At 50.2% G+C, this 26129-nt stretch overlaps 1 protein-coding gene across 1 annotated transcript; it reads right to left on the reverse strand.

The window, feature by feature from the left end:
* Positions 1 to 20178: 20178 nt before the first annotated feature.
* Positions 20179 to 22725, reverse strand: LOC131215831 (uncharacterized). The gene is made up of 6 exons (XM_058210227.1): positions 22612 to 22725; positions 21481 to 21703; positions 21325 to 21412; positions 20771 to 21251; positions 20360 to 20558; positions 20179 to 20291 (listed from the first exon to the last, which is right to left on the reverse strand). Exons 1-6 carry the CDS (start codon positions 22723 to 22725, stop codon positions 20179 to 20181), a joined length of 1218 nt encoding a protein of 405 aa, XP_058066210.1.
* Between the last annotated feature and the right edge of the window lie 3404 nt (positions 22726 to 26129).

The following is a 26129-nucleotide window of genomic DNA, read 5'->3' on the forward strand; positions in this document are numbered from 1 at the left end:
TCGGCTTGGCAGCCACCACCAGCATGATTTATGGATCGCGTCTCGCTCAGCGGTCAGCCCGGGTGGCCCTGGTTCAATTACGGGTCTACATCGGTACCAGGAGCAGCAGGAGATTCTATCAACTCCCAGCAGACGACAGACAGCTGCTGGCCATCATTTTCGTCAAGGATTACACACCGAGAGTGTAAACAATCTGGAACCAGTTTCCGTTTTAGCCGTACCATTTCATCGCTAACTCAATCGCCGAGAGTCCGCGCCACGCGCCCCGCCTCGGGATGGTTGTAAATATTTGACGAACATCCGGCCCCTTAATGAGCGGAGACACTGGGAGAGCTGCGTGAACGCACGCAGGATGAGGCCGCCAGCTGTGGCTTAAAGACGGCGACCTCTTGGCCCCGTGGCCCAATTAATTATTGATGGTAGAAATGTGGGCCCACCGCAACCGTGGTGTCGGCCATTCCTTCCGGGATTCAATCCGTGCCGATAGGGGTTCGCTTCTTAAATCTTCCCGCGCCCGGGCTAAGAAATGAGAACCCACCCCCTAAAAAGCGGCGTCGGCTTCACACGGAAGTGCTGTTTCCATTTCCTGACCTGTGGGATCGCCTCACCGATCGGAAGGCGAATAATTAATTTCTTGGAACTATTTAACCAAACCCCTTGGCTGATCTTGCATGCGGGGCCCTTTTAAGCTTTTCAAAACACGCCGAACTGGTCGATGTTCTATGGAAAGGGTTTATGGTTTTTAATTTATGCTCCGAAAGAACGACAAAACATGATTAAAACCTTCGTCATCGTTGACACACTTCCGGTGGTCTATCAGCGCCAGGGACTGCCAATGGACTTCCACTATCGTTTCAGCCGATGGTCCGTTGGGCGTACAATTAATTTAACCGATTCCATCGCGTTTTAACTGTAGCTGACAGACTCGGAATCGGTATTAATCGTGATATGAATGATCTGTCACTTATCAAATAATTGAACCAAAGTTTAGACAGAACAATGGCAGCCAATTAAAAGTGCAGATTGAATCACTCGAACGAAGGGCAAATTACAAACTCTAAAGCTGAAAGTAACTTTGTGTTTTGCTGACAGTCAACAAATGTTTGATTTAACATTGCTTGTGCTTGTAACATTTTGTACCAGCAGTAAACCAACATTTTTAAACAAAGCTCACAAGTCTCAGTTATAATGGCAAATGTCTAAGGCAAACACAAGATTAACTTTGTTTTAAAACACAGTTAATTGTGATAAACATTTTTGTTGGATTCCGTGGTTTGTATTTATTTTTGGTTTGCTATATTAACTTGTTCATAATAATTCGTTTGTCGATCAATATAATAAAACGATCGAATCAAATTAACCCCAAACTCTACTGCTGATGGAAAAATATTTTCCGCGTTTCTTGAAACCAAAATTTCACGCAACAAAAATCAACGTTTCCATCAAAAGTGGCAACATTAAATTATCGTGCAGCGATAATTGGACACCGATTGGGTGAAACATTTCGTGACCAATTATCATTCCACCACACCGCCGTGGTTCGCTTTTCGATCAAATCATAAATTTACTTCAAAAATCGATTGCCCAACGCGGGTCTCGTTCGAATGAGAGTAACACAATTATCGTTTCACCAATCAGTTCACCGCAGCACGAACGGCACGATCGCCTTGGAACAGGTCCAACACCGCAAAGCACAAAGCTGTTGCTGCGCTGTCCGCTGTCCTGTTTTTATTATTATTTTTTGTAGCCAATTACACGATCACGACGGTACACGCCACGGCAATGGTTACGCCTGCCTTCCTTTTGAAGGGAGCAACCCTTAATGAAATTCATCACATTTACAGCACCGCATCCTGCGTCCTTGAGCACCCCCTTGCGGTCCATGCTCCGGGGGCCACCTTTTACGATTCAAACAAAAATTCCATTCACACCCCTGGAGAGGGTAGGGTTAACCCTTTGAAGTCATTAAAAGTCCAACCCAACAGCACGGCGAGAGGGTCATAAAGAGTGCACCAAAGTGTGTGCCCGAAATGTTTAAAGAGCCGCCGACGACGACAACGTTGGCGTGGTACCGAGAACAAGCTTTAATGCTCGGATCATAATCGTGGCCGCGGAGCCGCAGGACACTGGCCAAGGACGTAAAGATAATTCCTGTAACCTGTCAGCGTGGCACGTTGGTCGGCGTGCGAGAAACTTTTGCTTCCGCTAGGAGGCTACAGAATGCCAGCATAGAACGGCCGTAAGATACGCCTCGAACGGTTGGCTCCGGAAGCCAATCCTTTACAATCGGCGAACAGGCGGATAGAGAGTTCCACCGGAGCCGAAACTGCACGAAACTGTCATAAAATCCACCCTTTCCGGAGGCCAGTGGAAAAGTTTGAATATTTTCCAATGTGGTTGACGTTGTTTTTACCGTGCGCCCATTGTTTATGCTAACGCTTTCTGGCGTTCGGTGGATGATTTCCGGTGCGCCTATCCGTGGCCTCCGGGTGCCAGAATGAATGGATGCTGTCGTTGCTTGTTTTTGATACGCCGTCGACGATAAGAAGGAAAAGGTAAATCGGGTCCCATTTATCTTTGCCAGGCTCGGCACAAGCACACACAAAAGGATACACCGGAACCGACGACACTGTTGGGTACAAATGTTTGGACCACACCACCACCCGAGCCCTCGAATCATTCCCGTTGGTCTCATCATCGGAAACTCCCGGTGGTTTCCGTTTTTGTTTCAAATTTTGTGCCACTTACTTGGAGAAGGTTGACCGTTCCGGGGCCAACGGGTTGGGTTCGCGGGTTGAAGAAGCAGTCGGGTTGGAACCGTAGGTAGCACTTCCGGTGTCTTCGTCGCGATAATAGTGCTTCCGGACACTCTCCTTTTCACACCATACCACAACACGGCGGTCTGGCGCGCGCGCGCGCACGCTCACGCAATACACTCAAAAACACTCAAACGGAACGGCACATACCCGGTGGAACCGGCCCTGGGAGTATCCTGTGTACCGCCGCACCGCTTTATGCACGTGCCAGGCCGAGGACAAGGTGGGCCCACGAGAGCATCATCCAACCCGCAGGGGCCGGGTTTAAAAAATCACACTCCATTCACATTCGCATGCAAATGCTCCAGCATCCACCCACTGTACACACATACACTCACAGGGGAACGGTTCACCGGGCGGTCTGGCGTAACAATAGAAACAGACACACGGGTCACACGGGAGAAAAAAAATAAATAAACATTAGGAGCGCGAAGAGCGCAATTGAATGAGGAATGTAACGGCGATGGATGTGAGGGCATTAATCATCTGCTCTCTCGGTGCCCCCCGCCCCGGTGTCCGTGCCCTCGAGGGGTTAATCCTTACGATTGCGACTCCTGCCGTCGGTTCACATTCCACATGAATCACACCGGGCACGGGGGGCGCGACAGGATGGACGTTAACGGGCGATGCTTCACTGTTGACCGTGCTGTTCCGTTTGCCCCCGGGAACATCCTGCCGCGCGGAGGTGCAAAGAGGCCAGGGGCAGGTCCGTTGTGGGGCCGTTATCGGGCGTGGGAGCGCGTGTAAATTTCATTTTCCTGCTACTACAATTTTATGAGATTACAGCGTCTTCTTTCGCGCGCAGTTTTCGGACAGACGGAGCGACCATCGAGCGGTTATTGTTTCCGTATCCGTGTTCTCGCCGTTGGCCCAACATGTTCGAGGCTTCCGTTATTTTTGCGTTATTCGTTCGTCCCCCGCTCGCCGGGCACTCGTGGCCAAGATGAGAGATCCAATCAAAAACCGGGCGAGTGCGGATCGTTAGACCAGCACGCGATTCACAAACACGAGGAGGCACCGACCACGGGCCACATTAAGTCTCGGGGCTCATACTCTATGCGCGGCGCTTTTTTCCCGTTGGTACACGGCTAACGCTCCGTAGACCCGGCCGCACGGTGCTTATGTTGGCCCAGCTGCGCGATGGTAACGTAATCAAAATTTATGTGGATTAATGACGGCAGCCGTGCTGCAAGGCCGGAGCGAGGCAGCATTAAGACGAGCATCTTGATAAACCTTTCCGGGCCGGCACCGTACACAGCGGTCCGTTGTTGGTTGGCATCGAAAAGTGCCCCACGAAGAGCCACGTTAATTTGTAAATTTATTTAGTGTTCCATTTGTTGCTCGGGGAGGCCGCACTACCATTTTTTGTGGCTCCCAAAACACCGGCGTAGCGCGACATGTCGTCGAGGCTATCGTCGAGCCCGACGCGGCCGACTCCTAATTAGCATTCCTCGGTTGCGACGCCACCAATGTTCACCGCTGCCGTCGCGTCACCGGAAAATTAGCATACGACCTCCACCCAATTATGTGCCACTTTGCACTAACTGGCACTGCGGCACTAGTGCAGACCGCGCACCGAGCACCAGGCGCCTCCATTTGCATTGTGGCGGTTGTTTTCTTTTTTTTTGCGCAGTCGCTCGCCGCTCAAGTGTGTTCCCTTCCCTTGAAGGACCACTAGAACCGGCGATACATTGTAATCACACAACACACACTCGGCTCACAATCTAATTACTATTCCTTGTACGATTCGCTCGCATCCTTTCTGTGGGCAAACGTCACAACGTTGGCCGCCAACGCACTCGGAGTGCATCACCGGAAGCCGGTGATCTCCGCAAGTGAACCACCTGACACTACGGGACACTACAGCGATCGGGTGCCTCTCACCCCGAGTCACAAAGTCACAGGCCCTTGACACGAAGACGACGACGCTGGCCGACTGCACACCACTATTACCTGTCGGACAATGGCAAACAGTCCGTTTCCTGAGCCCGCACACCGATTGGCAACCGGCAACCGGGCGGGTAAATGGACGAGAAAAAGGAAAACACACGAAGTAACACGGCGCTCGTGTCACGGGGGTCGGCGAACCAACACGAACCACTGCCAGCTGGTGACTGAAGGGCTTTCGGGTGGTAGTGTTCGTTTTTAACCGCCGACGACGACGACGACGACGACGAGGCCTGCTTCGGGAAAGCTCACTCGCTGTCCCTTTCGCCCCGAATCGGTCTCTCACTCTCTCGTTCGTGTTCACGCGTTCATCTTAGCAACGCATGGGGTACCGATGAACACCCAGGGTTGTAGTCAAGGGATGCTTCCGAGCGCTGGACGGTGAAGAGCCCGTAGCTTCTCTGAACTTTAAACTGTTGTTTGATTGGTGCTTATGCTCGAACGACTGTTGAGCCAACTTAAGCCAACAAGATATCGATAGATTTGTGAGGAGAAGGATTGAAGGATCAAACCAAACGTAACGATCAGAACGGGTACTTTATGTAAACGTTGTTTATGCTCGATTGAAACTCAAAGGCGCCTGAGAGACGTAAAGTAGGTGTTCAAGAGCCACACGCTTAAAGCATTCAGTTAAAGCAAGCCACGGAAGAATAACAAGAATGACGCCACACGACTCGGTCCGATCCGAATGAAATCACAGGCTTCATAAATTATTACAAACTTACCGCTAGAATGGTACCTTATCTTCGAGTGCATCCTTCTTCGCCGCTGCGTCTGTTGTTCTCTGCTAAAAAATGCTAATTAAATTCTGTTATTTAAATGTGCTCCCGAACCCAATGCACCTCCGCACCGAGTGCACCGCCCAACTCCGAGTTCCGCCCAACAAGGGGAATGAATTTTAGCTAAAAACGTCTCCACATGAGCACACGGTGACCGTTTTCTCATGAAAATTTACCAAACCTGCTTACCCATTCATTGCCAACTGTAACAACGCCACCTTGGCCCGACCCGGCTCGCAGTCCGGTATGTTCATATTTCAGCTTTTTGTGCCTATTCCGGACAAACCGCAGAGGTTCGGTGCCGCTGCTACGTCGAACGGAAGTCAGCTACGAGCGCACTCCGCCGGGCCGGTGTCGGGCTCTTTTATTGTTCTTTGCTGCCGTTTCCGGCCATACATTCATCCTCATTCACTCACTCAAGCGCCAATCGGCTGGACGGGACGGACCAGCCGATGCGGCGGTGCGGCGGTACGGTACCAAATAACTTACTTCGGTAAACATTCGGCCTGGCCTGACGGAGGCCCATAAAGTACCTCCGGCGCTCCGGTCTCGTAAATTAACTAAAAATAAACCCCAAATCACTTACGCGACGCAGCTCAGCCTCGCTGCGGTGACGGTGACGACGTTGAAGGCACACCACACGCGTGGCCGTGCGTTTAGCATTCACACGAAAATGATTTTTGCAACACACGTTTGAGTGCCTCACACATCGATGCCCCCCCGAAGAACACTGGACCTGCCTGCCGGGGGGGGCCAGCAGTCAAATAAAGACATAACTTCGACCGCCTCGCCTCGCTGCAGACACTTTTGGGCCGACCTAATCACCCGGCACGCACTTGGGCGGCGGGTGAATGTGTTTGCTCAATGGACGTGTATTGTTATTCAATTATCTGTGCGGTTACGTGAGTGTTTAAAAATTGTTCGTACACGTGTTCCAGCTCCGGGCACGAGCCAGCCAGTCCGGCAAGGAATGGGGACCCCACATCCAGAAGTGCACAAGCAAAATCCTTTCGATATTAAAAACTGCGCAAGTTGCGTCGTTCAATCTCAAACTCAAACAGTCATACTCCAACAAGGCCCGTCCCGCCGCCATCAAGCCGGTCTTACTCCTTTAGGTCTTTTTGTGGCATTTTCTGCTTACCCTCGTTTGCTTGCTCGTCGAAATTATAATATATCGAAATGGGTTGACTTTTCCTGTATAATCGTTTGTCAATCTGAACAACAAAAAAAGCCCACCACCATCTCTTTGCCGGCCGTTCATTGTTCCTTTTCTTTACGTGGCCACAGCACATCCGTGTAGCCGTCACGTACGGGCAGAAGAAGCGGAAAAGGGCTCCTAGGACAGAAAGGAGCGACATAAACGACAAACAAACGTCACGCTGCGCGCCATCCAGTTGCCCGCCGTTGTAAAGGATTAATTGTATATCCCCGTCCGGGCGTGCCGGCGGAATGGTCGGTGGCTGATATTGACAACCGGTGCGGAGGGGTGGGATTATGTTGCCACACAATAAATCTACCGTGTATCGATAACCGTCGAGAAAAATTTCTTCCAATTTCTCCCCGGAGTACCATTTCCAGGGTTCCGCACACAATGGAGACGCATGGTTGCGCACATAGTGGAGGCGCCCGGTCTTCCACAACGGAGGCCACGTGCCTTGCCGCGTGCGGAGACGACTTTCACCCGGGCAGAGCCGGTCGAGACGGTGTGCCCTGCACCCGGGATCGGGTCAGAAAAATTTACAAAGCACGGCCGTGCACACCAAAGCGCAAGGTGGAATGAAAAATTCAAAACAACGACCCAACGACACACTCCTCCTGTGCGTTACGCTACAGACGGTGGACGCGTGTTATATTTGGCTCACTCGACACAAAGACCATCCAAGAGCCATCCAGAGGCGAGACTAGTTACACCTTTTGTTCGAGGAAAGCGAGGAAAAAACAACAAACGGAGAGCATCGAAAGGTAGCATCCGTGCACGGGACATGTGCCGCTGGCATCAACAAGCGGACTAACTAACGAAGCGTGAATGAAGAATTGAGGCTCACAGAACCAACCAAATGGAGCACTTTGAAAAGGGGCACGTTGACGCACCTGGATGGTAGTGTTATCACAACAGCGCGGGGTCTGTGCATTATTTTCGCAAGAAGCCTAATTATCAACTCGCGAACTGGCACGATTCGTATTCAACGCTCAAACCGCGCTGTTATTGTGTGTTGTGTTTTCTTCTAAATACTGAAACATAAGTAACTTGAACAAATAAGTTCTGTGGCTCGTGGCCAGAATAGACCAGTAGTTGTTGCAGCCTCATTTGTAGAACGCAAACGCATCCTGCGAGGAAATGAACTTTGAAACGGGTAGCCGTCCGAAAACTATAGTTAGGTTCGCCTAAACGAATTCTGACAATCCTGTATGTCATCGGTGACGGGTGTTAAGTATTCGAAAAGGGCCACTAACTTAAAATCGGGATTAAAAGAAAAATATCAGGACCAAGAGCACAGGTAAGATGCCTCACAGAGTATCACCATAAGTTAAGATCTGTTACGATCAAACAGTCTTAATGAATTCCGAGGAAATTAATAAAAACGCGTAAAAATAGAATTAAATAATAATAATAATAAAAATTATTAATAAAATTAATAGAGAATAATTTAAATAAGCTAAGACGATACACCCTGACTGATCGGTGAGACGCTGAGACAACCTTTGAAAACCTTTGAATTATTATAACGCAAAAAGTGTAGTCCTTTTTCTAATTTAAAAACAAAATGGACGTGTCTCAAGCTCCTACTCGTCCGATTTGTCGAAACTCAAGCAGTACCTAACGCTCGTACCGCTCATTCGGCCGTTCACAGCGAGTTGTTTGAGAAACAGAATAGATTACTACACCCTGTTCTGTAAACAAACACCTAAAAGGGACCCATTACGGCCGCGCGGCAAGAAGTGCTCACGGGCCCGCTATCAATTAAACCGGAACGCATCAATCTACTTCGAGGCGAGCACTTCAGTCAATGTTTTCACTTGGCAGCACGGGATTGAATTAAAGGCACGGTCCCAAATCAACACCCACGAGCCTAACCGGTGACACATTTGCTAACGAACTTCGGCTTCGGAGCCTCGCCGCACGTCATCGGTTTCCGGCCGGTCCCCTCACAAGGTTGGGCCCTCGGTGCTTAAATCAAATCTCGCTTTCTCGCCGTTTCGCACAAGAAATTCACCAGTTCTTATCTCGCTGCTGCCGCCTGACGGTGACACCCGTCACGACCCCATCGATATCTATTACTCATCTCGTCCATGCGTTTGTATGTGTGGAACGAAAAGGGAATCGGAATCGTAATGCGCACCCGTCAGACCCGTATCATGGCTCTGTGTGTTTCGAAAATGTTGACAACTCTACACCGCTAATGCCACCAGTTCTTTTCCGCTCTTTTAACCAAATTCTTCGCTTCACGCGCGATGCGCACGACGTACGGCGTGCTTCCGCCAGGAACCATAAATCACATTCCAGTTCCAGCCGGTTCCGCCAGCCGTCAACCGAACTACCCGCCCCATCACGGCAACGGTGTGCTTAAATTTCTCGCACGAGGCATCGGCCAAAAGGAAAGCCACCGAGGCCCCCTCAAAAACATATTCCGCACCAACCAGCATCCGGCAGTTGCGGCTGTGCTGCCAGCGAAGAATTGATCTCCGTTCCACCATTTGCTGGCAGGCAGGCCGGGCGAAACAATTCCCAAACAATTCTCCAGGTCGACCCGAGACGCTGGGTAGCTCTGCAGCAAACATTCGGAATCTTCATTTCCGGGGCTTCAGACTGGGGAGCGATTCGGAGTATAAAAATTACGCCCCGGAACGCCGTACGTCAAAGTCGACAGACGGATCCATCTGCCATTACGCGGCCGGGTTCGTATCGGCGTCCGTTAATAGAAGCAAAGCCTGTAGACCGGTGGAATGCAAAGGACAGGCGAAACGAGCTTCGACCGCTTTTCATCGCATTCGAAGAATCCTGCAACGGAGCAACCACCCCAGCCCACCGCCGGTAATGGGAGGAACAAGAAAATTACGCCCGCCCTGGGCGCACCACCCGAAGATCCCCGGTAACAACTTAATGAGCAACGAAAACAAACCCTCCATTAACGGGTCACGGGGTACGCGTCGGTGGGGGTCCGTGCGTGGGTGAGAGGCTACGCGCACCCGCAATAAAATACATATTAATATTCCTTCCGTGGTCCACCACCCAGCGTAGCCACCGCCAGCGTATTTATTTTTTTTGCTCCTTCCTCCACACCCGACACGAGCCGACTTCGGGTCGTCGTCACAATGGCAGGGGATCGTTGTTGGTCCTCCTGGAATCCGGAACCCTCCCTTTCCATGGACCCTCCTGATGACCACCGAAGCAGAACGCGGAGTGCGGTACTCCACACGAAGGGGCCCGGGCAGATCAGAAATGGTCCATTCACATGCACTCCATTCCTGTGGGAAGCAATCCTAGCAACCGATAGCAGTTCCGGAAAAAGACAATCGGCCCGACTGACCGGGGGGGTTCCGGGGGCCGAACTCGGACTGGCGAACGGATCCTTGTGCGGTTATTTATTTCGTACCATCCGAACCTGTCTCGCAGCGATATGGACCCGGTGTCCACCGATCGATACCCGGGGAATACTACTAGTTCACTGGAGTATCTTTGAAATTTGGTCATAGCGTAGCCACTCTAGTTAGTTGAATATGGATGAAAAAATAGACACAATATTTGCTGCAGAAGCTGCTCTGTGGTTGGACATTATTCGAATGGTCCACAATTTTTAAACAAACTTTCTTTATCAGGCGCATACCAACCTGACTCTTTGACTTATTTATTACCTTATTCATACTGTGTTGAGCGAGGGTATTGTTTGATTGTTTGTTGTTCTCCACATCACATTCGCTTTCTTGTTTGAGTTCCTTTGAATTATATATTTTGCTGTTTCAGCACGGTGCGGCTATTTTACAAAACATTCGTCAAATAATTCAATTTGATTAGTTTATGTCTAGATCCTATTGTTTCCTGTGGCCCATTTGGCCATTTTTGTTGGCAATTTCCATTTTGATTTCTAGTGTCTTTTTCTTCGTTGAACTTACTATTTTCTTCTATAATTATTTTCACTTATCGTTTTATTGATAGCTTATCCATTATTACTTGTAGCTTACAGCTTGTCTTTAGACTTCCTTTAAGAACTGTGTTGAAGAAGCGTTTTGTTAGTTCTACACAAGCCTTCGCCATACGTAAATGCTGTAATGTGCAACTAAAAACGGGTTAAAGGGTGATTCCCGTCGAACGCGCGCTGTCAAATAAAATATTCATCAGCACGAGGCTCCCGAACCCTTGACGCAAACATTTAATCGGCATTACGCTGCCGATTTCATCATAATCGCGCGATGGCCACCGATCCACCAATTTCTGGTGCCAGCTTTTTTCGCAACCCCTAGACAAGCCGTACTCCGTGGGCCGGGTTGTGTTGTGTCTGCAAGTGTTGTTCAACCCGACCCGACCCGACCGCCGCCGATGGCCAGGACAACGGGACACCAACGCTAGGCTCTAATTGAAACAAATGGTGCACGGTGGCGTACACTGAACACTGTCACCTTCGGGGCAAGGCACACTCACCATGGGCAAACGGGCCATTCAACGTGTATAATATATTAATAGACTTTAATTTTTCCTCCCATCACTATAAATACTAATTAATTTGAGAATAATTCCATTAGATTAACTGTACCGTCGGCCGCCGGCTCGGCCCGACTCGCCTGCAGCCCCGTAAGCCGGTTGTCGCCCGGCGCATTTGAGCCCCCGGTTTTAGATTCCCCATCGCTCCGTCGCCGAAGCGGAAGAGGAAACTTAAATTCGGCCCCACCGGATGGCACGTTCCGGCCATCAGCCGAGGCATAAAACACCGCCGCACCGCGCTACGCGCAACCAGAGCACGCTATCCGTGCCGTGCTCTGCGTTTAACCGACGACCCTTTCGTTCCGGTGGCACCCGGCGCTTATTTTCATATTATTTTTGCACATCGCCCGAAGCCCACAGTCGGTGGTTCCGCTCCCACACACCACACCCACTCGAAAAGAAATTAAGGACCGCTTACAAGAAGCATCTCGCTCGACGGCAGGCAGCATCTTAGACGGTACGTGGGATGTGGCCTTTTTATGACGCTTTTCCAGATGCTTTTTTGTCTCCTTCAATTGTTTTCCTTTGTCGGCTTTTCTTCACCTGCTCTCTCGCGCCGTGATTTTCCCGTCGAGCCAACCCGACCCGAGACCCCCTAGAGACGCACCCGGGTTCGCTGGATGGGGTCCTGATAAAATTCTAATAAAAAACAATCTTTCCGCCTTTTGCGCCGCACGTCCGGGGTGGTCGGGAAAAATGTGAAATAAATTATTACCTGCACAACGGCCGGAAAGTACCCTTGGCCGCGTGTGTGAGAGGGCTAAAGTCGAATAGGGCCGTGAAGAGGATTTCGTTATCGTTTTTCACGTTTGTTAAGGAACCTTCCCACTGCACCGCCCGTTTATTCACCTCATTTTTTCGCCCATTTTCACGCCTTTTACCACGCGCGCACCGAGCCGCGCCATGCGGTTGCGATGAAAGGATTTACGCGCGTGTTAATGAACTGCCATTTTGGGTTCTCGCGCTCGTTTGCGGGCGTAACATCTTCCAATTTATCTAACCCCATCCCCCGGCGGCAGCGTGTGTCTTAATCTTGTGACGCCGCCACCCGATGGAGGAAGTAAATTGCGATGAAGCATCTTGCGTAGCAGCCCCCACCAAGAAAACTTAATCATACCGAATTGAGTTAACCCTGCTGCCGATGAGCTGCACCGTAGGTGTCCTGACAAATAGTCGGGGCGCGGCAAATTAATCTATTACGAATCCAATTTTCCACGCCGACCCACTTTGGGGGTGGTTAATGATTTTTCTTTCGGTTTTGTACCATAAATCTCTGAAACGGATTTGTGCGCACAGGACATGGAAAACCCTGCCTCGTTCATGAGGCGTTCTTTTGTTGCCGTACTCCGGGTCATTGATTATGAGTGGCCGAATGAAGTCATGCATGTGAAATAATGCTTCACTCTAGATGTTCACGGTGATACATGTTGAAGTCACAATTAAACATCCGATACAAATTGTTCAACATATCGAAAGCATCAATCGCCGGTTTTGGGTGAGTGACACACTTTATGCATAGATGTGCTACGGTATTGTCTTTTGTCGTACATTAATTTGAAATTAAAACAAATAATCCAACAATTAAAATTAATTTATAAGCTTATGCTAAATGTGTATGTGAAAAGTTTATCTTATGTGATGATAGTAATAGTTATTCTACTTAAAGAAAGTTAAAATATTTTTCCAAACACAGTGAATAAATTTAGGTCTAATCCATCTACTTGATCGTCAACAGGTTAGAAGCCTCTACAGTTTTGGGGAAAAAGTGTACAATTACGCAAGCAAAATTGAGGCCTTTCTTGCAATATTGTACGCACGTGGAGCATACGAAGGAAATACTTTGAGTACATTCGTTTCGACAATAAAAATCAGAGAAGTCTGAAATGAAACTTCTTGAGCCGTATACCATGAAGGGAAGAACTGTAACAATCGATAATTTTTTTACAACTTTTCTTTTGGTAATAAGGCTAAGATCTGAAAACATCTGGAAATTTTACCGCCATTCCCACATATCTAGTGTTAATATACTTGATTTTTTATTCATCCCAATAAAAACACGAACTAGATAAAATCCAAAATCTTTTTACTTATTGCCCCTGCGGCGAAACAAAGTTTGCGAGGTCTGCTAGTATTTTAATAATTTTAAAATACATTTCAAAGTGTGCGAATACTTTTGATAGCGAAAGTGAATCGTCCTGAAGCATGCAATAGGCAAAAGCTTAGCTTCATTAAATTTTCCATATTCTAACAAAGCATCAATTGGGTTCCATTGTGAATGTGTGGCGTGCATCAAATTAATTCTTAATTGAAATTTACGGAAAAGAGGTTGCTCTTTGCACCACATTCTTTGCTTCGCACCGGGCAGCCCGCCCGCAAACTTTACCTTATTATTCCGCCCCTGATTGAATGCAGCCCCGAGTCGCATACCTCTGATGGAAGTAATTGTAAAGCATATTCGAGTGCCTTCGCTACGGAAAGATATGAAAAAGTAGGAAAGAAAGCGGCTTTACTTCGGTACGACACACCGCTGAGCCTGTGCCGTATCATCCGGCCGTCTATCAACCGGCGGGATCCGGAACAGGGGCAACGGGCAACGACACAACAATGACGTCCCGAAAAGTACCACTTGAGCCCCCGTTCCTGCTCCGACGTCAACCGTAATGCTCATCGCTTCCTGTCACGGCGCTCGCGAGCGCCGAAAGCCGATGCCGTGCAGCGTGCGAAGATAAAACACATTCCTCATATTTCATTTCGGCTGCAGGGTTTATGCTCTCCGCCTATCGTCATTTTTCCACCCTCTCTCTCTCTCACTCTCATACTCCTGATCGTTGTGGGTCTCTTTCGCCGGATGTCTTCCCGCCAATGTAAACGTCGGCCTCGTCGTCGTCGTCGCCTAGACAGGACCTGGTCGCCGTCGGTTCAGTAAACGTTCACCAATAATTTACGTGCCCTCCGGGCCATGTTTTTCACCCGCCACCAAACCACCAATTGCCACACGCCCGCCCGGACCACGGGCTTTGGAACCCCCACACCTCAAACCGTAACGATGCTCGATTAGGGAAGATAAAAAAGGAGCAAAAGAACACACATAATAACTGCTCAACCAAGTGCGCGGTAGGCTCCGCCAAGGAGTTGGGCAGATTGGCCATCGAAGAGGGACGGCCAGATCGATGTTCCCCAGGAGCCCAAGACGGCCCGGGTCCGAGGAGTTCCATTAAATTTAGATTATGACATCACTTAATACTTCCAGATAATGATACTTTACGATACATCATTAATGGTGGCTCGCGACTCTCGGCATTGATTTCTGTGAGCGAAGTTTTATGTTGGTCCTCGCGGGGGGGAGGACCAAAACCGTATCAAGTTCCCAATGTAGCAACTCTGGGGCACGAGAGTGAAACGCTAAGCCCGACGACGCCACCCGAAATTACTTCCGTTTCCGGGTAAAGGTCGTGGTCTCATCGGGCGGTCTCGAATCGCCCCCCGCCAGTTGGCTCAAGTTTTATGAACGCTGTCAGCCGCAGATCGCTGCCCGTTAAGTGACACCTCGGCTGGGGTCCTCCTGCTCCATTGTGCGATCTCACCCATATGTGTTGGGTGTGCGTCTTTTCATGCAAATTCTGTTACACTGCGATTTTAAATACAGCACTCCTCGGTAAGTGGTAAGTATTAAAGGCTATCGGGAATGGAGGGCCCTTCGTTGGGCTGGGCAGGATCGAACTCGAGAATGCTGATGAAGGTTCGGCGAAGCGCAAATAAAAACGCTTTCATCCGCCAAGTTGGCCAACCGTTTGAGTTCATATCCAGAAGTTAAGATTACGCAAATACGACATACATACAAACACAAGGGTTCGTGGAATTCCTACGGAGGCACAGGCCTGTTGCCTGTTGTTCCGGAATCGCTCAACATATTTGCAATCGCTCCAATAACTTTCAGGCCCGGCAGGCCGCCTGCAGGCTTTGCCGGACCTGAAGTCCTACGCCCCTTGGGGCCTGTTTGCTGTGCGGAGGATTCATCGATTTCTTGCCACCGCCCCTGAGGTTCCGGTTCCGGTGCTTCGTCCCGTTCGTGTTCCGACGGCCTCTCGGTAGATATCGATTAAACGTGTCCAGTTTTTGCATTCATTTTTGCTGAAGGCCACAGCACCGCCGAAGGTAATACGTGTGAGGCAGCATAAAAGCCCAGATACAAAGCAATGCCACGTGCGCACGAGCTGCCTCACGTAACTAATGAGGTTGTTGGGAAATAATGTCGGTCATCCATTATAGTTTTGCGTGTTTCGAAGGTGGAACACTTTCTAGCTGGCGCCATTCTAAGCTCAGCTGATGAAATTTCCTTCAAGGTATCTCCAACGGGTCTCAGTGTGTCTGTTGAACCGTGTTCAGTTGACTTGTGGTACAGAAAATTTCATTATTGGACTACTTCCCCGAGACATGCGTTAATCCGTGTAATCCACCTTGATCCCTTCGGGCGGAACCCGTACCTTTTCACGGACACAAGATTTATGCTACATTCCTGGCCTTGTTTACATCCCAAACACGTCCTTCAACTGGGTCCTGGCAGCCAAGTTCATCCGAAATACATTTTTGCACGCCAGCCACATAAGCTAACAGTAATTGAATGGATTTCCAGCAGTCAACCCACAATGCTCAATGCTTTGCGAATATTTACATAACGGCCCCGTTCCTGACACAGTTCAATGTCTGTCGGTATAGACTGTCAGCCACTTTGACTTTGAGGACCCTGCAGCTGAACTCTACAACCGCAGCTCGGTTCGTCCATCATACGCTGTACGGTGCCTCATTACCACAACCGTGTGCGTCATTAGCATAGGTCGTTGTTGGTCAATAATTTCGCCTCGGTTTACGGCATCGGAAACACGTTTCCACCATTAACATCCAACAGCCTTTCAGCCGGTCCGGTCCATTCTGCGTCAAATTAGAGGCTCCTGCCCCCGAAAGCGCATCGCTTGGCTGGTGATGGCAACAAAAAAAAGGTCAGGAAAACAAACCACGAGAACGGCAAAAATATAGTAATCACAACTTCCTGCATCGGTTCCTCGGGCCAGCAGCCGGGAGTCGGGCGACAAGGAAAAAGCTCCGATAATTACGATTGACACTTCATAAAGTATGCAACGCTATGACCCGTTTCCGCTTCGGTCACACCCGGGTCGGTTCGGAAGTCGTCGTAGAAACGAACACAAAGACAACCGGTACCGGTGCATAAGACCAACCGGATTCGGTGCTTGCCCTGATTTCGCCTACAGAACCGCTAGAGCACCGTGCCGGATCCATTCTTCGGGAGCCCATCCTTCTGTGCAAAGAATCTCAATTTCGGGCCGGCCCACTGTCAGCGATTTAATGCTACCCGCAGTTCGATAAGCACGTGCCCGGCACGGGTCTCATTTGTCGAGTGATCGGTTGTTCAATTTACAAGGCTCGTGAGCCCGTGAGGTGTTCCACCGGGGCCGTTGCGCCATTCGTAGCTCCTCCATCCCAGGCACTCTATTACCGGGTGATGATGGTTGGTGTGCGAAAAGAGGTATCACCGCCCGATTTCGTATTTATGTCGTCCCGGATCCCGGACGAGGACGCTCGCCAAGGATTGTCTTGTGTCATAGAGCCTTGTTATGTTCGGTCTTTTCGTTTTCTTTTGTCCGGCCTCCATTCACGTCACGTTCCGGGAGTGTCCGGGTGTCGGGACCACCAACCGGCCCAGGAAGCGTGAAGCACGACGTCGAAGTTCGATTCCGGTTTTCGGGGCGACCCGTCGCGTACCGTTGGCCATGTAACAGTTGCGAGCAGTCTGTTTGGAATCAAATTAAATTGCTCCTTCCGGTGGCGTACGAACGTCACAGACGGCGTCATAGTCTGGCCGAGAATCCACGCCAAGCAAACGGCCCACGTTCGCCAGCTTCCGCCAGCTGATGTTGCTTACCATACGCATCGCTTGGAGAGCGGATCCTAGAAGCCGGTGCCGGTCGTTCCGAGCCCTTGACTCGGCTGGAACACCAGTTGGTGCTGATTCATGAAAAAACGATGATGTTTGCCATCGGCAGCATGGTCCCCGAGTGTTGAAGATGTTACAGCGAGTCCTTGACACGACGGAACGTACGAAGAGAGAGAGCTTGTCGGGAGCAGGAAAAAAAGCCGGCGGACACTGATTGCTGACGTTCTACATTTTCGAAGCCATTCTCTTGCAACCGACACGACACGATGGTAACGGTGATGCCAAATTTATAGCTTGCACCGGCCCCAGCTGCCCTACTTACACCTTGTAAGTTCGGTGTATCGGTGCCCGGCGGCGTAGTTAGAGTGGCACCGCGTGATTATCGCTTTAAAACACCTGGTACGGCCAATTGCATATCGGCTAAACCCCATCTGTTGCCAACGAGCGGCACTTCACGATCGATTGCGACTTCAACGTCACGCCAGCACAGAACTCTAAAGCTAATCCGGCGTATCATCCGCTTCGCTTGAGTTCGCATTTGCACTAAACATCAGCGCTTAAACCAACCAAGTTGGCCACCAGATCCGTAGCATCCCATCAGCACACACGATGCCATATGTTAATCTTGTCTCGACCGTCCGTTCTGAATTTCTCCTGGTCCCGGTCCCGAGTAAACCATAAACCGCCAACGAGCCGGGATCCGCCTTGCCTCGGTTTGTCCTTTCGAAATGCAAACGTCACGCGAGGATAGTTTCATCGTTTTGGCCACAAAGTTTGCCATCATCGGAGCCACTATTCGCTGTCTCTCTCTCTCTCTGTTTCTCTTCTATCTGCTCTCGCTCTCTGGTGATGCACTTCATTACCGCAGCTTCCCTAGAGGATCTGCCGGGCATCACGGGCAGCCCGTGATCAGCGAAGATTATGATCCGTGTCTTTGTTGGCCGCCAAACCACTGTTGTTGTTAGCAGAACGTCGAGATAAGCGTCGTTGCTGTCGCTAGTGTACCGATCAAAAGTTTCTGAACATCGTCATATCGAATATCTTCAATTTATTTAATTTATTTAAATTCACTATTTTTCATGAACGAATCTCAAATTAGAAAATAAACTGCAACAACGTACAACCTTCGAAATTTTGCACTTCGTAGGAATTGAGACTGCCTGATCTGGCCAAAAACACTCGAAACGCAGTGTGTCTATGCATCGCTCTCGGGTCAGAGTGAAATTTCGTGCTGCAGACACAACCGGCGAGGTCTGGCGAAAACAAGAGACGCTCTTGAAGATGCCCGAGAGGCAGCCACCAGCAGAGCGCTGTTTGGCCCACGTACTAGCAAAGCAATGGACTGCGATAAATTTATCGACGAATCAACAAACATACATGCATAATCGATTGACGACAACGTACGCCGTATGGCGCATCGAATCGCGACGTTGATCGCGAACCATGAAACGAAGTTTTTGGCCAAACAACCATGAATAGTTCGGCGTGCAAGCTGTGTGCCTTCGATAACAGTGCCAGGATAACGGGTTAGTCACGATGTCCTCTAGCCGTAAGCAGTTACACTGCAGACTTTGCCATTTTGTCAGCTCTTGCGCTGTGACAATCTGATATCCCCGGCAGCTGAACCTTGCACCGTTCGACGTACGTCACTTTCAACCTTCGAGAGAGGTTATCGAATCGACAACGACAGAATATAATGTGAAAAATAAATGAATGATGGAAGAAGGTAACAAGGAGGATGATGACCTACAACAGCTACCAGATCTAGATAAAAGTAAACAACTAGAACCAGAAGAAAATAAAATAATCGGGAATAGCATCCTACGGCAAACAATGGCAATTTCAGTCTGAGGGGAACTACCAATGAGTCGTAAATGTGCGGTGCGCTTATTGCTTCCTTTATGCGGTTTCGAGATCAATGGCGTAGAACGTGCGATGGCATTAATTATGGCAACTTTTCATGATCCGCCGGAGCGCCCTAAAGGACAATAAAAGATAATCTATCGTCCGAGCGAGAGAGAGCTCACCAAAAGCGGGACTGACCGCGGGCCTCATTGAATCCTTAATGACCCGCGTTGCCTGAGGGTCGACGGAGACTTATCGGCGACTCTCGGACAGTGCCATGCCTCGCGTCACTTCGTGAAACGGACGACAGCTCTCTGCCACTTCCGGCTGGTAGCATAAAACACATCAGCAAATGAGTGCCGTTTGCGTACGGCACAGCATCAGAATGTTTCCGGAGACAAGCCGGAGACGGGTCTGAGCTCGATGTTGGCGTGTTTTATAACGCAACATGTCACTCGCACTCATTACATGCTGCTGTACAGAGCAGGGCGTTTAGATCGGACCACAAACGAGGGAAGGATTTACCCAGCGGTACTTCCCCAGAGGCGGACGTCTCAATCGTGATTATGGCACGCACTGTGGCCACCGGGCTTCAGCTTCAGTTGTCTCGCAATTTTTCACAGACAAGCACTTTGTGTATTTCCGATATAACTGACAGCTTCACACCTCATTCGCACCTTTCGAAACGCCGTCGGAACTCCTTGCAAAATGCGTCCTCCGTAAACGCCTGCCAACGCCTGGGGAATGTAATTTAATTTAATCGCACTCCATTTATTCACACATCTCCGGTGGACTGGAGCCTTACAGAGCAGGGCGAAAGTTTCCCACACAAACATCAGGACCTCAAGCAGGACCGCAGGACCAACCCTCGCCAACCCTTGGCACCCGTTCGGGTTCATTAACGAAATGGAACTTTCAAAACTACTGGTCCAGCGAGCGGCCGGAAACCCGTTTAGCGAAATGTTTTATTCCTTCCACGCCGAGCGAAACATTTAATTGTACGAAACATAAATTAAAACAATCTACCTAACAATACATCCCGTCTATCGTCATCAGTCAGTACACGCTATGAGCAGAGTGTTAAAGTGGTGCAACCATTTTCGATCGGACAAAATCCAGCAACGGAATCGATTTCCGCGCACATCACACCGCGGCACACGGATTCTGGGTGTACTCTAACCGGAACCCACGGTTGGCCACATCCGGCGTTTCGTTGGCATTCGTCACCGTGTAGACGACGAACGGACGGGTGCTTGCTGCGGAAAAAAGGGTGTGTTTTTAAACTCCGTAGTTCCGCTGTCTGGTAAGGGCCAGGACCACTTACTGGTTACACTGTAGAGCCCGAGACCACAGAAGCGATCGACGAACGTTCCCGCCACTCCCGGGACAACCGGGTTCGGGATGATGATGTAGTCGGTTGTACAAGCCGCACCATTCAAACCGACAGCACCACCACCGACCATCGTCGGATCGATAGCAGACGCGTCTCCGGTGATGGTGAACGCGTATACATCATTGTTGGGCTGCAAAGGAGAACGGGGAACCGGGGAATGGTGTGAAAAGGTGACAACTTCACTTTTATGCCTTTAAATCTTCTCGCGGCTCTGGCCCCAGAAGAATCCAAGGTCGTGGTACAAGAAAGTCTACAGGCGATAATGGTCAACAAGAGTTGGCAACTAATTGAAAGCCTTGAATTTGATTTCGATTCAAGGGGCCGTCAGCTGAACCCACTTACCAGGGCGTACGTGATGGAGCACTGGCCGGCGTTCGTCCGTATACAGATGCCGTAGTTGGTGTTCATGATCTGGCGGCTTCCGCGCGTCCCGACACTCGTTAGCGCCGGGTTAGCGCCAAGCCCATAGTTCCAGCTGCTAATTTCTCCGCTCGGGTCGAAGTAGTACTGCAGGCAGCCACTGGGGGCCTTGTAGGCACTGGTGCACGCAATGAGTGATAGCTCCAAGTTCCAGAGCCGATTGAACGTGGTGCCCGCATCCGTCGCAACGCGGATCGTGATCGGCGTGCTGCCGGCAAAGTTAACGTACAGGTGTTGACCCGTATTTTCACCGCACAGCTGCGTCAACCCCGGCGAGCTGCCCGTGATCGTGAGCCGATCCGTGTTGCACGCACCGTCACCGGTCGGTTGGTTCAGGGACAGGACCCGGAAGTCAACCCGCAGCTGACACACGCCATCGGTCGGGGTGATCGTAAAGACGCACCTGCAAGTAAACAACGCACATCGTTCCTAAGGCTCCCGGTGCTTTGAACCTCGCCTCCATTTCGATTACATACGCTCCGCCGCCCGTGTACGGGCCCGGATAGCCCGGGTTGGTGAAGTACGTACTGTTGAAGCTCGTCGATCCGCCGCACGATTGGGAGTCTGCAAGAAAGTGTTTCAAACTCAAACTCTACCCAGTCCAACTTTGTGCCCGTGGAGCGATTACTCACAGACACAGCACACGGCCTGGCTGGTGCGGCTGCTACACGAACCGGCCGGCAACCCTCCGTTATCCTTGCACTCGCCGGCCACCAGACACGTCCCCGACAGGCCGGCAGGCGACGTGCACGGCGCATTGGCGACACGGCCGATCGTATAGAACGGGAAAACTGTACGGGCGAAGAAAATCGAAATAGCCGTTAGTCCGGCCAGCTTCGATGGGCTCTCGAAGGGCTTTCGGAATCGATTTGCCTGATTTTGAAACTATTTTAACTTTAGAACTGCTTGCGGGCGGGGAGATGGATTCCGGCTCTGGACAACTTCCTAGGGCACTACAACTGACGAAAACTTTTTAGATATCTTAGAACCAGCATTAACCAGTTTTCTACAGTCTTCACGGGGATTAGCTCACACAACGAATCGAATGATCGAATCGCAAAAAAGTATCGCAGCACTCCGGTCTGTGTTGGGCAATCCTTCTTTCCGTCCCATCACAGTAGCCAGCGAACGAAACGTCAGAATGCAGTGCTATTAGCGGTTTTAAGCTGTTGACTTATTTTTTATCGGAACATTGGCTTCTCGAGTCAGCCTTATCGCACTGAAACCACCGGCATTGCGGTGATTGTAAGCCACGCCTTAAACAGTTCAGTATCATGTTTTAATCCCAATCTTAATGAGCTGCCAAACGGAAAGATCATAATCCGCTGTCAAGCTCTTAAACCGCAAACAGTGTTAACACCATGGTAACGGCGGATTATCAAACGAAAAATGAATCAGATAAACGAGCGCAACGGCCAACGTGGCAAAACCTCCATTAAAATCGATCGAACTTAGCACAGACACCAAAACGAATCGAAGGTGGCCGCAGCCTTATCCATCGTGTGAAATTACGGACCGTCCTTAACTTTGAACCTATGAACCTATGAACTTTAAACTATTTTCACGCGAAACTCATTTCCGCTCCGTCACGGCACGCGCCACCTAGAAAGCATCATTCTAGGTCACCTTCACAAGCTTCACATTCCGGCCCACGGTGTGTCAGGTCACGAATCGGGGATCACGAATCAAACTACATCCGGCCGAGGGTGGCCTTAAAACTCACATCTTCCACTACGATGCGTGGATTCTAAGTCCGTCCTCACGGCCCCATCGAGGACTCCGTTGGGCACTAGGTCAGAACTGCCGAATACACTGTGGAATGTGCTCAGGACCAGTACCACCAACAACAGTGGTAACCGGATCGGGTTGTTCAGCATGCTTGGGTGTTACTGATTGGTCGAAGAGTACCCAAGGAAATGGGGTCAACAAGGCGGGGTTGTATCACCGTGTAATATCGTTCGGAGCTCGCACTGGACTGAAGTGTCGGTGCGTAGGTTCGCATCTTGCCAGCCGAACCTCCGAGACCTCCTGCGGCAGGTGATAATTTCTTTTCACAGCGAGCGAAACGATACCGTTCCGGTCAGCTAATCGGACCATGACTGGTTCCGGGGGTTCCGAACATGATAACGTGTACAGGTTCGCTACGGTTCTACCGTTCGATCAGGAAGACGTAACACCTCACCGCACTGTCCGACGCACACGGTAGAACGAAGACAGATCTGGATCGGCCCAGCGCTTCTGGTCAGCTTCGCGTGGGGACTTTCTTTTTTCACGCATCCGAACGGAGAGTGAAACCGTAGCAGCTCCCTCACGGACGGCCAGACGAAGCGCTGCTTTCTCACGTCACGGCCGTGTTTGCAGAGCGTTTAGCTGGCTGGCGTCGAATGGCAAGACTTCAGGGTCCGAAACGGTGTCCGGTATGTAGGTCAGCCGCTCTTGGGCCCAGCGACAACACGCGACCAGCGTCCGTACAGTACGCATCGCGATACGCCATTGATGATTGGCATTTGCATTAAGCATTTTTAGATTATTACACACCACCAACCGTGTTTTGGTTTGGTCAGAATAAACAAATTGTAAACTTGATGAGGCCAAAAGCCGGCTCATCGTGAGCAACACCAATGTCATAATCGGAAATCGGAGCATAACAGAAGTTTTCATATCAAACCGATAAGGGCAACACTAGAAGGAAGCATTCTAACTTCCACCCCATTAGTTAGCCGGGGACCGTATCTTAACTTGTTCGAGACCATTGCTTCCACAGACCCGGACAGTCGCCGGTCGACTTTCGCTAATTTCGCCATTTCGCTTTCCATAATGCTTACTTTCGTTTCCGATTTTAGGCGATCAATCGATAAGGGCTGCACGAGAAAATATGTTTTCGGTTTCCCGCAAGCCACGTCAGCACTCCCGAATGAAGCAGTCGCACGGCCATTCGCTGAACCATCATAATGTGGGGCCTCCCCCGGAACAGAGGTTTTTGGTGAAATTTTTACCACAAAAACCAACGACCCCAGCTCAGCTCAGCTGGTGATACGGAGATGGTTCCGGGCCTGCTTCCCAAAACGGCACACGACATCCACCTATCCAGGGGCAGGTAGAGCAGCGTTTGGAAGTCAGCATAAAATGGGCTTCCACCCCCACGAAGCAGCATGACGCCTCGGCCCCCTCGGTTGGGGCCACCTGCTGGGAGTATATTTGTTTTGATCTCCCGGTGCCATAAATACACGTTCGCAACACGATGCTGGATGCATGAAAAAGCGCTTCCGGGAACCAGCCGCCGGAAAATACGGTGTGCAAACACAGATCCGCCCATCCGCCGACCCGGCTGCGCGTGCGTGTCTGTCGTTGGCCTTACGGTGCCTTCTTGCCGGAAAAAACGGGGACTTGCCATTCGAATCCTCCTAATCCACTTGATGGGTTTCTATATTTCATGACCGGGTTCGGTAAAACGGCGTTTTATGGCGTTACTTTCTTAACCGCTACAGTGTTTTGCTTCGGTTCCTAGGAACACTTGCCAAGGATCTATTCACCCAAATACGACACCACCTCTTACGAGCATCTTTTGCATGTTTAACTACGTTCCAATGGCCATGGTACCTCACAAAGCCTTCGGCCGGCTTCATAAATATTCTTTATTAAAATGCACGCCAAACCGAAACAGCTTTTTTCAGCATATTTTTCCCTCTCTTGTTTCCAGTAAGTCAGCAAAATTGCTGCTGGGGATTTTCTGTATGATTGATTTAAAACCCACAGAATTCGTTTGCATTTAAAACACACGCTGCACCGGCATGAAATGGTTAAAACTTATTACTACATTTAGAAATACTTTTATAAATTTCTACATATTTCGGGACCCTTTAACGAATCACTGTTCATCAACTAAACTAATTCAATTTCAATTCCAACCTTCACAAAATTGAACCAACTAACACCTGTAAGATGTCAAGACATCGATCATCGATACTCTGGAGCTCAGTTCGAACTCCTTGTTATACTTTTTGAATATATCATTTCGATTGAAACCTCTCATTAACTGCTGGGCAGGGTCGTTCCAGGCCCTGTCAGATTTGCACTGATCGCTGCATTAGCTCACCTCAACGAGCCGAATGCCTGCAAAGTCAGGCCGGATCCGGACCAAGCGTAATTGCTTCCTTAAAGTCTCGATCGAAATCGTACCATTTCCGGTGTGCGAAACAAATCCACGCGACCGAGAACGAGCGACAAACTACGATTGCAACGGTGCTATCCTACAAACCCCGAGACAACTGGCCCCTGGGGTCCCAAGGCTTACCTTTTCCACTGGCTGCCCTCGAAAGCCATTCAATTAAGCTAAATGTAATGAAAATCCTTGTCCCCTTGGTCTGGTCTGGTCTGTGAGGCTTGGCCGAAGCTTCTTACTCTACTTAATTATACGCTACTTCGGACGTCTGCGGCCACCCGCGACACGCGCAACCACCGGTCGGTTGGCCCCGGTCACCGGCCGGTGCTTCGTTTCGTACTGTTTGCTTCGTCGAAGCAACACTACTAATGTGCAAACGGGTGATGATGCTTGCAGCCCAGCCCAGCCCAGCTCCGAGCTTGGAAACGCTAAAGAGCGGAGCCGGATTTGCGACTGATCCTGGCCGGCTCAAGCGTGTCCCTGGCGTGCGGGGTGGCCGGGACGACCACCACCACGTTGACACAATGCAATGGGGCTCTCTCAGAGGGTTTCCGATGGTTCGCAGCAGCCATCGAAGGGATCGCAGTTTCGTTGTTGCCACATTTACACCACTTTGGGGCCGTCGGAGGCCCGGCACATCGTTTCAGTAAATTAGAACCATGTTTGCCGAGCAACAATTACTCACGAAATTCGTGTCCCGTGCTCGTGTCGTGGGGGAAAGAAAGGCAACAAAAACAAGGCCGGCAAACAACCCGGTCCAGAGCCCGGCCCACCGGCGGGGCGTTGTGAAGAGTTATGTAACGACAGTGTGCTCTCAAGAGCGGCGCCTTCTGCTGTGTCATTTCCTTTCGGCCAAGAATCTCGTCGAACTCATCGGGGGACCACTTTGCGTATGCGCTTCACCGCGCCGGCGGTGATGTCCTGGTTGATGCAGCATTTCAGCCCACCCCGTGGTCGTCGTCGGCGCTGTATCGTAAAACTATCCAAACGCTTATCGTGTCTGGTACGACACGGCGGACAGCTTACCAAGAGCTTTAGATATCCCGTGCCTCCATTGTTTCAATGAGAAGTGACATGAATTTCAGAGAGAGAAGAGGCGAGAGAGAAGAGGATACCTCG

The sequence above is a fragment of the Anopheles bellator genome, chromosome 1 (genome assembly GCF_943735745.2).
Source record: "Anopheles bellator chromosome 1, idAnoBellAS_SP24_06.2, whole genome shotgun sequence".
NCBI classification, from domain to species: domain Eukaryota; kingdom Metazoa; phylum Arthropoda; class Insecta; order Diptera; family Culicidae; genus Anopheles; species Anopheles bellator.